Here is a 15,553-nt window from a genome sequence, read left to right as displayed (position 1 = left end):
ACATCCCTCCATGCCATAGCTTTGCATTTGATGCTTATGCTGAAACAGAACCTCATTTTCCTGTGACATACTTTTGTTCCACTGACAACGTTAACTGCAGTGACAATTTGTAATTAAGAAAATCATAGAAAGTAAGTGTTTATTGTTCCATGATGTTTAAAAACTGCTTAAACAAGACAAATCTTCAGGTCCTGCATAAAAGTCAGTATGAAGGGGGGCGGGAGAACCTGAAATAAAGAAGACACTGAAAAGTGATGTTGCCAAGATCAATGCTACTATAGCCACAGGCAGAATTTTTAGCCTTAACCACTACTTAGGGACAAACCTAGGCCACCAACCCAAGCTACCAATGTACATAGACTCCCTCCTGTTGAGGAGCTTGGAGCTACTTATTAGGCATGTGAGTACTACCACTTCAAATTAATACAGCTAGTCTCTTACAAGAGTATCACTGATTAGCATGGATTTAGAAAGCGGATTAAACATGGGGAGAGCAGACCCAAGACCCATCAGTTAGCACAGTAGCTACAATCTGAACACTAAGACTCTAGTGTCAGTACTGGAAATACACTGGAGTATTATCAAGAGCAAAAACCAAGTATACCAACCTCGTGATCCTCTAAATGGCATTTTTCCATCTTCATATTACACTTACAGGTAACCTAGGATAAACAGAAACAATTATTAAATGCAATTCATGAAGATCAGCTATTTTAGAGTAGAATTTATTTTATTACCTGCACATGTTCAGATTCAATGTGGTTTTTTATTTCAGATTTAGGGAGAGACTCCTTGCAGAAATGACACACTCCAATATTTCTACTACAGTGGATTTCATGGATGGTGAAGTTAGCTACAGGAACATCCTTTTTGCTACAAGAAAGATACAAAAAAGTTACTCTTCACAAATGACACTGAAAATAAATTCAAACGGATTTCGGATTCAAGAGAGCTGCCTAAAAGGAAGAACCAATGGTAAAAGCAAATAAGCCCTTCAGAAATTCATAGTTTCCGTGTATTCAGGTTTGTAAAAGAAAAAAGCCTATCTAGGACTACATGTTGTATACAGTCAGAACACACAAACTTACCAAGTTAGACACCCAAAGTCTCCCAATTCATCAAAATAAGTCAAAACTCTGTTCAACTCCACCTTTGGGGAAAACAGACAAGTCTTGCAGCATACTCAGGCAGTCACCAGATCCAGGCTGTCAGATCAGGAGTAACCAGAGGTGAAAGTAAGCCGGTACGGCGTACCGGTAAGAGCCGGTGCACCGTACCAGGACCAGCTTTCATAGAGGGCAATTTAAAGCCCTGGGGTAGCTGCGGCGGGGATTTAAAGGGCCCCAGAGCTCCAGCCGCTGCTACCCACCCCCCCCCCCCGCTTTAAATCCCAGACTGAGCCCTGCTGCCCAAGCCCTGGGGTAGCAGCAGTGGGGCTCCGGCAGGCATTTAAAGGGCCGGAGCGGTACCGGTGGCTGGAGCCCCACCACTGGCTGGAGCCCCAGGGCCTTTTAAATCCCCGATGGAGCCCGGCCACCGCTACCCCAGGGCTCGGGCAGCAGGGCTCAGGCGGCGATTTAAAGGGCTCGGGGCTCCAGCAGCTGCTACCATAACAGAGCCCCAGGCCCTTTAAAGCTCTGCCAGAGCTCAGATTTAAAGGGCTCAGGGATGTAAGGCCCTGCCTCTTCCAGTTGAGGCCACGCCCCCTGCTCAGGACTCCGGCGTACTGGTAAGTCCTCTAACTTACTTTCACCCCTGGGAGTAACAGTTACAGACTCTTTGCAAAGAGCACTCCGCCATAGCGTAAAAGTCAGGCAATCCTTCTTCAGCTACGCTGCAATACTGTTCAATGGTTCAACCAACAAAAGATGCAATATCCCTGCTGTTCTGAAGTGAGGAATCCCTACCTTACTCTACTTTGGATAAATCTATTGCTCTGTCCTGAGCTATGTGCAGACAGACTTACAGGTGGGAAAAATCCATTCAGCTATTTGAGAAGCATCTGACAGGGCAGCACTGGCCCTTTAAGAGGGAAGAGTACAATGCACCTGAGACTGGTCAGCTGACCCCAAACTGGGCTTAAGAGAAAGGGCCTGGGCCCTAGAGTGGAGGAAGACCAGAAAAATCAGGTAGGAGAGGGGAAGAAAGCAGAGGTGGGGCTCTGATGGGCTGAAGCAGAAATCTCTGGTGGTGCTAGAGAGACAAGTCAGAAACCAGGAGGCCTGGATAGTGGGAAGAGGAGTCTAGAGCAGCGGTTCTCAAACTGTGGGGTGGGTCCCAGTTTTAATGGGGTCACCAGGGCTGGCTTAGACTTGCTGGGGCCCGGGTCTGAAACCTGAGCCCTATCACATGGGGCTGAAGCCAAAGCCCAAGGGCTTGAGCTCTGGGCAGCAGGGCTCAGGTTACAGGCCCCCTGCCTGGGGCTGAAGCCCTTGGGTTTTTCCCCTTCCCAGAATAATGGGGTTTGGGCCCCCTCACCTGCGGCAATGGGACTCGGATGGGCTCAGGCTTCGGTCCCCTCCTGAGGTTGTGTAGTAATTTTTGTTGTCAGAAGGGGGTCGTGATGCAATGAAGTTTGAGAACCCCTGCTCTAGAGCAAGAGGAAGGCAGAGGGCAGCACCTCCGTGGGGTGATGTCCCATAGCTGGGAAAAGCCCAGAAGGGATGAGAGACTTCTATTAAGCCTAAATGGGTGTATGTTGTTTCTTTATTTGGGCCTCTGAAGTTACCATGTAGTATGGATATTCTAAGCTTAAGAGAGCTGGAGAAATAATCCTGAGGAGCCCTGAGAGGGGAAACAGAGTAGAGTGCCTGAAAGGCTACCCCATGTCATAGAAGCAAAGATGGCAAATCAGACCAAGTGCAAGCAAAGTACTTGAACCTCTCCCACTCTCTACCTATATCAACTTGATAGCAAGAAAGTTAAAGAGGGAGTTTGACTTAAGGGAAAAAATGTTCACAAGAGCAGAAGTGAAGTCATCAGCCCCCAACAAGACAATTATTTTTACCCTCCCTGCCACAAGATAAAAACCTAGCCCCTCCAAAAACAACAATAACCTTCATTCTTATCCCATCTGTTCCTAAGAACCCAACAGGCTGGGACATCAGCAAAATGATATTATATATGTATGACAAATGCACAGCTATAAGCAGCCACAAAAATTAAATCCTGTATATTTCAGCTTTCTTGAAACTGCTTTTAAAGAATCATTTTTAAAAATGCTCTGAAGGAGAACCAATAGTTTTAGTTGATTTCTGCTTCTTCTAGGGTGGAGTAGGGGAGAGGAAACCACTACCAGCAGGTTCCATCAATATTATTCTGCTATTCTCAAGGTGACACAGCAAATTCTGAATATCAGTGAAGTACAAGAATATTTTCTATTCTTTTATGGTCATTAGAAAAAAAGTTTACATACCACTTGCTGCTTCCATCTCTGAAGACATTTGCCAGCAATACACATGTTTCTATGAGTTTATGTAGGGACACTGTAACAACGGACAATACCCTTGTGCTAACAGCGTCAGACATTTGTTTCTTACCAATTGCTGCACAGGTGGGTTTCCTGTTCATTAACTGCAGCCATATCCATGTTCTTTTGAAAGCTGGAGCAAGGGACAATTAAACACTTTCAGTTTCATTTCTGTTCATAAGAACAAATGGGATTATTCATTCTGCTACTTTCTGTTTCTTCAGATACTTTTGCATTAAATCACATAATCCATTATTATAAATGAATGCTTTCTCATCAAGCAGTCAGCAAGACTCCCCCATCATTTAGAAACAATTGTATTATTAAACATGGTTTCAAGCAGCTCTTAAGAGTGTAAAGAACCCCAGCTGGCTAGTGAGGATAATCACCTGCAGATGTTTTTCCTTGAGATGTGGAGAGTTTCTTCTTAAAAAAAGTTATATATATATATATATACACACACACACACACATATAAAATAATAACTCTGCAAAACTGTGGACTGTTTATGGCCTGTAAACCATAATTTATGCAATATAATTTATATAGCAAGACCTAGAATTAAGACAGCACTCAAAAGATCAACAAAAATATCTTCAGGAAGACAAGACTTAATAAAGATAGCTGAAAATTTTACTTGGAAAAGCCTTGACTCCTGCCCCAGGTGATCATATTTATTTGCTATCAAAAACAATATTTAAATAAAAAAACACTAACATAGAATAGATGACATTTCTTTCAAACAGATTTTTTCCAGTGTATAAAAGCCAACTTGTAGCCAAAACACTGCTCAAGATTTCCAGTTACCCGAGAGACAGGTGAAATGGGTAGGAGTTTGGTCTCCATAATCACAGACTGGCATTTCTAGCATAAAAACTGGCAGGAATAAAAGCAACCCACAGACCTATGCAAGCGCCCCCAGAGGCCCCAGCGGGGTGTGGGCTGGTGGGGGAGGAGGAGAGGAGAGAAGCCCCAGCAGGGTGTGGGCTGGGGGGGGGGGGAAGGGGGGGGCCCCAGCAGGGTGTGGGCTGGGGGGGGGGCCCCAGCAGGGTGTGGGCTGGGGGGGGAGGAGGAGAAGGGCCCCAGCGGGGGGTGGGCTGGGGGGGGAGGAGGGGAGGGGCCCCAGCGGGGGGTGGGCTGGGGGGGGAGGAGGGGGAGGGGCCCCAGCGGGGGGTGGGCTGGGGGGGGGAGGAGGAGGAGGAGGGGGGGAGGGGCCCCAGCGGGGGGTGGGCTGGGGGGGAGGGAGAGGAGGAGGAGGAGGAGGGGAGGGGCCCCAGCGGGGGGTGGGCTGGGGGGGAGGGAGAGGAGGAGGAGGAGGAGGAGGGGAGGGGCCCCAGCGGGGGGTGGGCTGGGGGGGGGGAGCGAGAAGGAGGTGGAGAGGGGCCCCAGCGGGGGGTGGGCTGGGGGGGGGAGGAGGAGGAGGAGGAGGAGAGGGGGCCCCAGCGGGGGGTGGGCTGGGGGGGGAGGAGGAGGAGGAGGAGGAGGAGGAGAGGGGCCCCAGCGGGGGGTGGGCTGGGGGGGGAGGAGGAGGAGGAGGAGAGGGGCCCCAGCGGGGGGTGGGCTGGGGGGGGGAAAGAGGAGGAGGAGGAGGAGGAGAGGGGCCCCAGCGGGGGGTGGGCTGGGGGGGGGAGGAGGAGGAGGAGGAGGAGGAGAGGGGCCCCAGCGGGGGGTGGGCTGTGGGGGGGGGAGGAGGAGGAGAGGGGCCCCAGCGGGGGGTGGGCTGGGGGGGGGGAGGAGGAGTGAGGAGAGGGGCCCCAGCGGGGGGTGGGCTGGGGGAGGAGGAGGAGGAGGAGGAGGAGGAGAGGGGCCCCAGCGGGGGTGGGCTGGGGGGGGAGGAGGAGGAGGAGGAGGAGGAGAGGGGCCCCAGCGGGGGGTGGGCTGGGGGGGGGGGAGGAGGAGGAGGAGGAGAGGGGCCCCAGCGGGGGGTGGGCTGGGGGGGGGGAGGAGAGGAGGAGGAGGAGGAGAGGGGCCCCAGCGGGGGGTGGGGCTGGGGGGGGGGAGGAGGAGGAGGAGGAGGAGGAGGAGGAGAGGGGGCCCCAGCGGGGGGTGGGCTGGGGGGGGGGGAGGAGGAGGAGGAGGAGGAGAGGGGCCCAGCGGGGGGTGGGCTGGGGGGGGGGAGGAGGGAGGAGGAGGAGGAGAGGGGCCCCAGCGGGGGTGGGCTGGGGGGGGGGAAGAGGAGGAGGAGGAGAGGGGCCCCAGCGGGGGGTGGGCTGGGGGGGGGAAGAGGAGGAGGAGGAGAGGGGCCCCAGCGGGGGGTGGGCTGGGGGGGGGAAGAGGAGGAGGAGGAGGAGAGGGGCCCCAGCGGGGGGTGGGCTGGGGGGGGGAGGAGGAGGAGGAGGAGGAGGAGGAGAGGGGCCCCAGCGGGGGTGGGCTGGGGGGGGGGAGGAGGAGGAGGAGGAGGAGGAGGAGGAGAGGGGGCCCCAGCGGGGGGTGGGCTGGGGGGGGAGGGAGGAGAGGGGCCCCAGCGGGGGGTGGGCTGGGGGGGGAGGAGGAGGAGGAGGAGAGGGGCCCCAGCGGGGGGTGGGCTGGGGGAGAGGAGGAGGAGGAGGAGAGGGGGCCCCAGCGGGGGGTGGGCTGGGGGAGGAGGAGGAGGAGGAGGAGGAGAGGGGCCCCAGCGGGGGGTGGCTGGGGGGGGGAGGAGGAGGAGGAGGAGGAGAGGGGCCCCAGCGGGGGTGGGCTGGGGGGGGGGGAGGAGGAGGAGGAGGAGGAGGAGAGGGGCCCCAGCGGGGGGTGGGCTGGGGGGAGGGAGGAGGAGGAGGAGGAGGAGGAGGAGAGGGGCCCCAGCGGGGGGTGGGCTGGGGGGGGGGGAGGAGGAGGAGAGGGAGGAGGAGGGAGAGGGGCCCCAGCGGGGGGTGGGCTGGGGGGGGGGGAGGAGGAGGAGGAGGAGGAGAGGGGCCCCAGCGGGGGGTGGGCTGGGGGGGGGAAGAGGAGGAGGAGGAGAGGGGGCCCCAGCGGGGGGTGGGCTGGGGGGGGGAAGAGGAGGAGGAGGAGGAGGAGAGGGGCCCCAGCAGGGGGTGGGCTGGGGGAGGGGGGAAGAGGAGGAGGAGGAGGAGGAGAGGGGCCCCAGTGGGGGTTGGGCTGGGGGGGGGGAAGAGGAGGAGGAGGAGGAGGAGAGGGGCCCCAGCGGGGGGTGGGCTGGGGGGGGGGAAGAGGAGGAGGAGGAGGAGGAGAGGGGCCCAGCGGGGGGTGGGCTGGGGGGGGGGAAGAGGAGGAGGAGGAGGAGGAGAGGGGCCCCAGCGGGGGGTGGGCTGGGGGGGGGGGAAGAGGAGGAGGAGGAGAGGGGCCCCAGCGGGGGGTGGGCTGGGGGGGGGGGAAAGAGGAGGAGGAGGAGGAGGAGAGGGGCCCCAGCGGGGGGTGGGCTGGGGGGGGGGAAGAGGAGGAGGAGGAGGAGGAGAGGGGCCCCAGCGGGGGGTGGGCTGGGGGGGGAAGAGGAGGAGGAGGAGGAGGAGAGGGGCCCCAGCGGGGGGTGGGCTGGGGGGGGAAGAGGAGGAGGAGGAGGAGGAGAGGGCCCCAGCGGGGGGTGGGCTGGGGGGGGGGAAGAGGAGGAGGAGGAGGAGGAGAGGGGCCCCAGCGGGGGTGGGCTGGGGGGGGGAAGAGGAGGAGGAGGAGGAGAGGGGCCCCAGCGTGGTGCGGGCTGGGGGGGGAGGGGAGGAGGAGGAGGAGAGGGGCCCCAGCGGGGTGCGGGCTGGGGGGGGAGGGGAGGAGGAGGAGGAGAGGGGCCCCAGTGGGGGTGGGCTGGGGGGGGAGGGGAGGAGGAGGAGGAGGGGGATCAGAGGAGAGGAGAGGGGCCCCAGCGGGGGGTGGGCTGGGGGGGATCAGAGGAGAGGAGAGGGGCCCCAGCGGGGGGTGGGCTGGGGGGGGGGGGAGGAGGAGAGGGGCCCAGCGGGGGGTGGGCTGGGGGGGGGAGGAGGAGGAGAGGGGCCCCAGCGGGGGGTGGGCTGGGGGGGGGGGGGGAGGAGGAGAGGGGCCCCAGCGGGGGGTGGGCTGGGGGGGGGAGGAGGAGGAGAGGGGCCCCAGCGGGGGGTGGGCTGGGGGGGGGAGGAGGAGGAGAGGGGCCCCAGCGGGGGGTGGGCTGGGGGGGGAGGAGGAGGAGAGGGGCCCCCAGCGGGGTGCTGGGGGGGGGGAGGAGGAGGAGGAGGGAGGAGAGGGCCCCAGCGGGGGGTGGGCTGGGGGCGGAGGAGGAGGAGAGGGGCCCCAGCGGGGGGTGGGCTGGGGGGGGGCGGAGGAGGAGGGAGGAGAGGGCCCCAGCGGGGGGTGGGCTGGGGGGGGGGCGGAGGAGAGGAGAGGGGCCCCAGCGGGGGGTGGGCTGGGGGGGGGGAGGAGGAGGAGGAGAGGGGCCCCAGCGGGGGGTGGGCTGGGGGGGATCAGAGGAGAGGAGAGGGGCCCCAGCGGGGGGTGGGCTGGGGGGGGGCGGAGGAGGAGGAGAGGGGCCCCAGCGGGGGGTGGGCTGGGGGGGGAGGGGAGGAGGAGAGGGGCCCCAGCGGGGGGTGGGCTGGGGGGGGGAAGAGGAGGAGGAGGAGGAGGAGAGGGGCCCCAGCGGGGGGTGGGCTGGGGGGGGGGAAGAGGAGGAGGAGGAGGAGGAGAGGGGCCCCAGCGGGGGTGGGCTGGGGGGGGAAGAGGAGGAGGAGGAGGAGAGGGGCCCCAGCGTGGTGCGGGCTGGGGGGGGGAGGGGAGGAGGAGGAGGAGAGGGGCCCCAGCAGGGTGCGGGCTGGGGGGGGGAGGGGAGGAGGAGGAGGAGAGGGGCCCCAGTGGGGGGTGGGCTGGGGGGGGAGGGGAGGAGGAGGAGGAGGGGGGATCAGAGGAGAGGAGAGGGGCCCCAGCGGGGGGTGGGCTGGGGGGGATCAGAGGAGAGGAGAGGGGCCCCAGCGGGGGGTGGGCTGGGGGGGGGAGGAGGAGGAGAGGGGGCCCCAGCGGGGGGTGGGCTGGGGGGGGGGGGGAGGAGGAGAGGGGCCCCAGCGGGGGGTGGGCTGGGGGGGGGGGGGAGGAGGAGAGGGGCCCCAGCGGGGGGTGGGCTGGGGGGGGGGGGGAGGAGGAGAGGGGCCCCAGCGGGGGGTGGGCTGGGGGGGGAGGAGGAGGAGAGGGGCCCCAGCGGGGGGTGGGCTGGGGGGGGGAGGAGGAGGAGAGGGGCCCCAGCGGGGTGCTGGGGGGGGGGAGGAGGAGGAGGAGGAGGAGAGGGGCCCCAGCGGGGGGTGGGCTGGGGGCGGAGGAGGAGGAGAGGGGCCCCAGCGGGGGGTGGGCTGGGGGGGGGCGGAGGAGAGGAGAGGGGCCCCAGCGGGGGGTGGGCTGGGGGGGGGAGGAGGAGGAGGAGAGGGGCCCCAGCGGGGGGTGGGCTGGGGGGGGATCAGAGGAGAGGAGAGGGGCCCCAGCGGGGTGCGGGCTGGGGGGGGGGAGGAGGAGGAGAGAGGAGAGGGGCCCCAGCGGGGTGCGGGCTGGGGGGGGGGGGGGAGGAGGAGGAGAGAGGAGAGGGGCCCCAGCGGGGGGTGGGCTGGGGGGGGGGGAAGAGGAGGAGGAGAGGGGCCCCAGCGGGGGGTGGGGGGGAGAAGAGGGGCCTAGCGGGGGGGAGGCGTTGAGGGACCCCAGGGGCCTCATGATGAGGGGCCCGTCTCGCAGTTCGCTGTGCCTCGCCCCCCTTCGGCCTCCCCTGGCGGCCCGTTCCCCGACTCACCCGCTCCTCAGAAACCAAACACCGGGCCCCGCTTGCGCCCTGCTTCCTACCCGCCGGCTACACCCGCCTCCCGATTGGCCGACTGAGACTCGGCTAACGAGCTGATTGGCCGTAGCAGCCGCCGTTTACCGCTTGACTAGGCCCGCCCCCACCGCGGCTGGATTGGGTAATGCAGAGGTCACTGGAGTTAGGCTCCGCCCCCTCGTGATTGCCCCTCTCTCCTCTTATCAAAAAGGCCCTGGGATTGACCAAGGCTCAGGGTGAGCACATCAGTGATCAGAGGGGAGTGTGGGTGTCAGGACTCTAGGCAATTAAAGCAAATTAATTTCCTGGGCAGGCCTTTAAGCTGCAGGGGAATGAACTGGAGGGAAGCTGTGCACCACTAGACAGACAATATTACACAGGTTCCAGACACACAGGCCTCTGAAATGCCGTAAGGAAGGGAGTCTCTGTTGGCAACTTTGAAAAATTAAATTCTAAATTGTCTATTCTTTGCTACAGCCCTTAATTTTTTCTGTTGGGGGGGTAGAAAAGGGGATCATCTCTTTTTTTTAACTTTTGGGCAGGGTGGCTGGTTGTTTGGGTTTGTTTGTTTTCTGGCTGTGTGCGTTTGCTATGTAAATTGTGTTACGCTACAGAAATCTGACTTTTCTTTGTTCAAAGCTGGTTTAAGATTCTGTTCTCTCATATGACATCCCCTTCAAGTATGTTCTGAGAAGGAGCCCGTATACCTACCTAACTAACTACACTTGAGGTACAGTTATCCCCAAAAACAACAAGGAGTCTAGTGGCACCCTAAAGTCTAATAGATATATTTGGGCATAAGTTTTCTTTCATTTAAAAAAGTGGCGTTTTACCCACAAAAGCTTATGCCCAAATATATCTGTTAGACTTTAGGGTGTCATCAGACTCCTTGCTGTTTTTATAAATTCTTTTAAGAGCAGGAAATTAGGCATGATGTCATGAGGAAGGGAGTAACATAGGAGTAACCCAGCATCAGAAAGACTTAATCTCCTCTAGATGACTTGAGGCGTCTCTAAAAATAGAGTATAGCAACTTGACTTTTAGTCAGCTACAACTTATAATTTTAAAAAATCATTTCAGTGCTGATGAAAGTTGGAGGATTGTCAGCTCTGGAGAATGAAGTCTTCTGCTTATCCAAAGAACAGGGACAACATAGTCAAGCTTCCCCTGCATCAGTTCAGGTTCTGTTACTGCTCTGCAATGAGGGTATCCACTGTAGAAGTGTTTTTGTAATGAGGACATCTGCTTACTGAAAACTGGATTATGATGACTACCACGTTCATGTTACAGATTCCACCAAAAAGTCCTCCAATAATAGTGTCAGCTAGTCTGGACTGGATTTGTTCTGATAACCTAATAGTGAAACATTTGGTTTCTGCTTCCAATTATCAGTCCCTGAACCAAACAGTACCCCTTCTCTAAATCTAACTTAGAGGGGTTTTGGTAGCTATTTAGAACACTAGTGACAGCTTCTTTCTTCTGTGATTATAGCCTCAGAGTCATGCAGACTCCTGAAGTCTGAAAGCATTTTTGAGAGTATAAATAATAATAATAATGAATACATACTTAGCACTGATTATAACTTGGGCCTCGATGTGAGATTGAATTTCTGATATTGGACAATACTTATCTACAGAGTTGCAGTGGACAAGACTGTCAGTTATTATTGTGTTACATGGTTATTTACAAACTTCAAATTCAAATGATGAAGAATGAAAATCTGAGGCAATTTTTGAACTGTCCTACATTCCAGGAGTAGGGGATCTTGCAGCAGCTGTGTAAAGTGTGATGAGTGAGCTGTGTTAAATTTGGTGACAACAGTGTGATTTGATTTTTGGCATTTGGTGAGGACTGAAGACGAAGGGCAAACTTCACTGCTAACATAAGGAGAGGCAACTCAAGTTACACCACTGCTAAATTAGGCCCAGAAGCTGCTCCCTGTGTGATGCCTCATCCTTCATAGACTAATTTGTATGGAGGAGTAAATAATATACATACATTACTAATTTACTGTACCTGAAAAGTGCCAGCTTCATAGCCCCAGAGGCTGAAATTCTCCCTATAACCTCCTACCAGATACATCCTGGGAGTAGCAGTGGAAGCTCCCCCATGCTGCTTCAATCTTAACTTGAAAAAACCATCTCTTGGAGTGAGAAGGAAGTTCAGATTCTGAACCATTCAGTCCTTGGACTCTCTGCTGAGAATGCCAACAAGTTAGCCAATCAGTGTCAATTATTTTTGCCACCCTGAAGCTAGAGGGAGCTCTAGAAGCGATTGTGCCTCAACTAGTGCTTCAGCAGAGCTCTGCAGAACACAAGAAATGCATGCCTGCTGGGAAATTTATGACTGTGCATCATGCTCTCTCCACATCGCAACTAGCCACTTAATTAGTGTGGCATGGGGAACACTGCCCTGGCCCCACCACCTCACTGTTCCTCTGGAAAGCCTAGGGTGCACTAACAAGGAACCATGGTGGCACAGAGACTGCAACTGTTCCTTGCCCCTCCACAGGAGACAGAAGAGCCAAGCCACATTGCCACCTTTCTCCTGTGTGGAGAAGGCCAAGAGGACCCACCGCAAAGGAAGAAACTAAGGCAGGGATGTTGCAGGGCTACCCCCTGCTATGAGGGGATGCTGTTACAAGGTACAATACAGAATAAGAGTAGCACATAGCTGGTACTGTTAGAATGCTTTACAGAAAAAAAAAATGGTTACTTACCTCTCGTAACTGTTGTTCTTCGAGATGTTGCTCATGTCCATTCCAATAGGTGTGTGTGCATGCCACGTGCACGATCGCTGGAAGCTTTTCCCTAGCGGTACCCGTCAGGTCGGTTGTGGAGACCCCTGGAGTGGCGCCTTCATGATAGTGTATATATGTCCCTGCCGCCCCACCACCTACTCAGTTCCTTATTGCCGGAGTACTCCAACAGTGGGGAGGCGGGCGGGATTTGGAATGGACATGAGCAACACATCTCGAAGAACAGTTATGAGAGGTAAGTAACCATTTTTTCTTCTTCGAGTGATTGCTCAAGTGCATTCCAATAGGTGACTTCCAAACAGTTACCCTGGGGGAGGGGTCGGAGTTCACCTTGCTGAGTGCAGGACTGCCCTACCAAACCTAGCATCGTCCCTCGCCTGCTGGGTGATGGCGTAGTGGGAAGTGAAGGTGTGGACTGAATACGGTTGCAAATGTCCTGGAGAGGCACCTGCGCCAGGAAAGCTGCGGACGCCGCCTGCGCTCTGGTAGAGTACACCGTAATCAGCGGGGCTGGAACTTTCGTTAGGTCGTAGCAAGTCCTGATGCAGGACGTGATCCATGACGAGATGCGCTGGGATGAGATTGGGAGCCCCCTCATTCTTTCCGCAATAGCAATAAAGAGCTGTGGTGACCTACGAAATGGCTTTGTGCCTTCAATGTAAAATGCTACGGTCCGTCTAACATCTAAGGAACGGAACATGCGCTCCCTGTGAGTGGCATGGGGTTTCAGGAAGAACACAAATAAAAATATGTCCTGGTTCACATAAAACTGGGAGACAACCTTAGGCAGGAACACAGGGTGGGGGCATAGCTGCACCTTGTCTTTCTAAAATACCGTGTACGGAGGTTCGGAGGTCAGTACCCTGAGTTCGGATACCCTCCTAGTGGAGGTTATAGCAACCAGGAAAACCACCTTCCAGGAAAGGTAGGAGAGAGGGCAGGTAGCCATAGGCTCAAAGGAGGGCCCCATGAGTGAGGACAGGACCAGGTTGAGGTGCCAGAGGGGGACAGGCCAACATACTGTAGGAAAAGTCTGTCAAGGCCCTTAAGAAACCTGCTCACCATGGGATTACCAAACACTGAACCCCCCGCCATTCCCGGGTGGAAGGCCGAAATGGCCGTGAGGTGTATCCTTAGGGATGATATTGCTAACCCTTGGTGCTTGAGATCTAAAAGATAGCCCAAAATAAGGGGAATTGGGGCTGATTGCAGCTCAGTTCCCCTTTGTCAAGACCAAATGGAGAAACGCTTCCACTTAGCCAGGTATGTGGCTCAAATGGAGGGTTTCCTACTCCCCAGCAGGACCTCCCTAATCAAGTGCGAGCACTGAAGCTCAAGAGGGTTCAGCCATGGAGCTTCATGCCATGAGGTGGAGTGACTCCAGGTTGGGATGCTGTAGACGGCTGTGGTCCTGTGAGATTAGGGTTGGACAGAGAGGGAATGCTACTGATCTGTCCACTGAGAGGTTCAGTAAAATGGTGAACGAGTGCTGGCGGGGCCACGCTGGTGCTATGAGAATTAAGGAAGCCCTGTCCTGACGAATCTTGAGGAGCACCCCGTGTATGAGGGGAATGGTGGGAACACGTACAGCAGGTGACCCGTGCATGACGGATGAAAGGTGTCCGCGGTGGAGCCTGGGCTGTGGTTCAGGAAGGAGCAGAATCTCTGGCACTTCTTGTTGCTCTGCGTCGCAAACAGGTCCATATGGGGAGAGCCCCACCTCTGGAAAATTGAGTGAGTGATGTCCGATCTGAGGGACCACTCGTGTGCATGGAACAAGTGACTGAGGCAGTCTGCCAGCTCGTTCTGTACCCCTGGAAGATGCAACGCCTGCAGGTGTATGGAGTGGGTGATACAAAAGTCCCACAGCGTGAGAGCTTCCCGACAGAGAGGAGAGGAAAGAGCACCACACTGTTTGTTTATATAGAACATCGCTGCAGTATTGTCCATGAGCACCGATATGCACCTGCCCTGCAGACGAGCCTGAAACACTTGGCATACCAGGAGAACTGCCCTCATTTCCCTCACGTTGATGTGCAGCGATAGCTCTGCATGGGACCAGAGGCCCTGGGTTCTGATATTGCCCAGATGCGCTCCCCAACCGAGCGCCGAGGCATCTGTGACAAGGGAAGCGTGGGTTGGAGTTTTGCGAAGAGTACTCCCACACAAACCAGCTGTGGTTGCAGCCACCATTGGAGAGAGCGGAGAATTTGAGGCGGGAGGGTCACAATTGAGTCCAGTGGATCCCTGTCCCGTCTGTGCACCTGGACTAACCACGTCTGGAGGGGCCGGAGACGCAGCCTGGCATGCTGTACCACGAACGTACAGGCCGCCATATGCCCCAGTAGTCTCATACAATTCCTGGCTGTAGTTGTGGGGAAGCGGAGGAGGGTCTGGATAATGTCTGTGAGTGCTTTGAAATGCAGTTCTGGAAGGAACACCCTCGCGCACGTGGAGTCCAAGAGAGCGCCAATGAACTCTATTGTTTTGTGTGGGGGTCAATGTGGACTTGGGCTCATTCAATACAAGTTCCAACCTGTGAAATGTATCCCGGGCCAGGAATACATGGTCCACCACGTGTGCTTAGGACTTGGCCTTGATGAGCCAGTCGTCCAAATACAGGAACACTTACACCTGGCAAAGGGGAACACCCTGAACTGGTAGTAGTGGCCACTGACCACAAATCTGAGAAAGTGTCTGTGGGCTGGAATAATAGCAGTGTGAAAATACGTGTCCTTCAAGTTGAGGGGGATGTACCAGTCTCCCGGATCCAGGGAGGGAATGATGGTGGCCACAGAGACCATGTGAAACTTCACCTTTTTTATGTATGTGTTGAGGTCTCGTAGATCCAGGATAGGCCAAAGCCCGCCCTTGGCTTGGGAATAGGGAAATAGTGGGAGTAGAACCCCTTGCCCCTGAATTCCTGAGGAACCTCCTCTATTGCCCCTAGAGCTAGGAGTGATTGTACCTCTTGTAAAAGGAGTTGTTTGTGAGAGGGGTCCCTGAAGAGGGACGGGGAAAGGGGGTGGGAGGGAACAGAATTGGATAGAATATCCCGCCCCCATCATGCTGAGGACCCAGCGGTCTGACACGATCTGAGACTAAGCACGGTAGAAGAGGGAGAGCTGATTCACAAAGGTGGGGGTGGGAAGGATCCAAGAAGGTGACTGGTGCACCATCCTCATGCGCATCTTCAAAGGTTGGACTTGGGGCCGGGGGGCTGTTTGGTCGAACCCTGGCCTTGGCCCAAGGAGGATTGCGGTGGGCACCTCCTGTTATTTCTGCCCCTCCTCCTAGGTGGATCCCACCTAGGGGGCCCCAGGTAGAAACGGGATGGGGGCTGAGGTCTAAAGGGCTTTCTCTGAGGCACTGGGGTGTGTAGCCCCAGAGACTTCAGAGTTGCCCAGGAGTCCTTCAAGCTATGCAGGCGCGTGTCCGTGTTTTGACGTGTGCCCTCACAGTCAAAGGGGAGGTCCTGAATTGTATTTTGGACCTCAGGTGGGATCCCTGAAACCTGAAGCCACGTACTGCGCCTCATAGCGATGGCAGTGGCCACAGTTCTAGCTGCAGAGTCCGCTGCGTCCAGGGCTACTCGGAGGTTGGTCCGAGAGACCACTCTACCCTCCTCAAGGAGCGC

At 56.9% G+C, this 15,553-nt stretch overlaps 1 protein-coding gene across 5 annotated transcripts in view; it reads right to left on the bottom strand.

Moving 5' to 3' along the window:
- The window catches only part of TRAFD1 (TRAF-type zinc finger domain containing 1), a 39,362-nt gene that overhangs the window by 17,759 nt on the left and 6,050 nt on the right, over positions 1-15,553 (bottom strand). For 3 of the 5 annotated variants that reach the window (XM_077835291.1, XM_077835287.1, XM_077835290.1), the window contains exons 1-4: positions 9,135-9,204; positions 3,540-3,602; positions 738-873; positions 609-662 (exon numbers count right to left, since the gene is read on the bottom strand). In XM_077835291.1, coding sequence (XP_077691417.1) covers positions 609-662; positions 738-873; positions 3,540-3,589 — 240 coding nt within the window. In that variant the 5' untranslated portion in view covers positions 3,590-3,602; positions 9,135-9,204. Of the gene's footprint in view, positions 1-608; positions 663-737; positions 874-3,539; positions 3,603-4,186; positions 4,206-9,134; positions 9,205-15,553 lie in introns of those variants that run through there. The other 2 variants (XM_077835288.1, XM_077835289.1) reach the window with 2 other exon arrangements.

This window comes from Eretmochelys imbricata, chromosome 15 (assembly GCF_965152235.1).
Source record: "Eretmochelys imbricata isolate rEreImb1 chromosome 15, rEreImb1.hap1, whole genome shotgun sequence".
Lineage (NCBI taxonomy): Eukaryota > Metazoa > Chordata > Testudines > Cheloniidae > Eretmochelys > Eretmochelys imbricata.
This window is presented reverse-complemented; position numbering and strand designations above follow the sequence as displayed.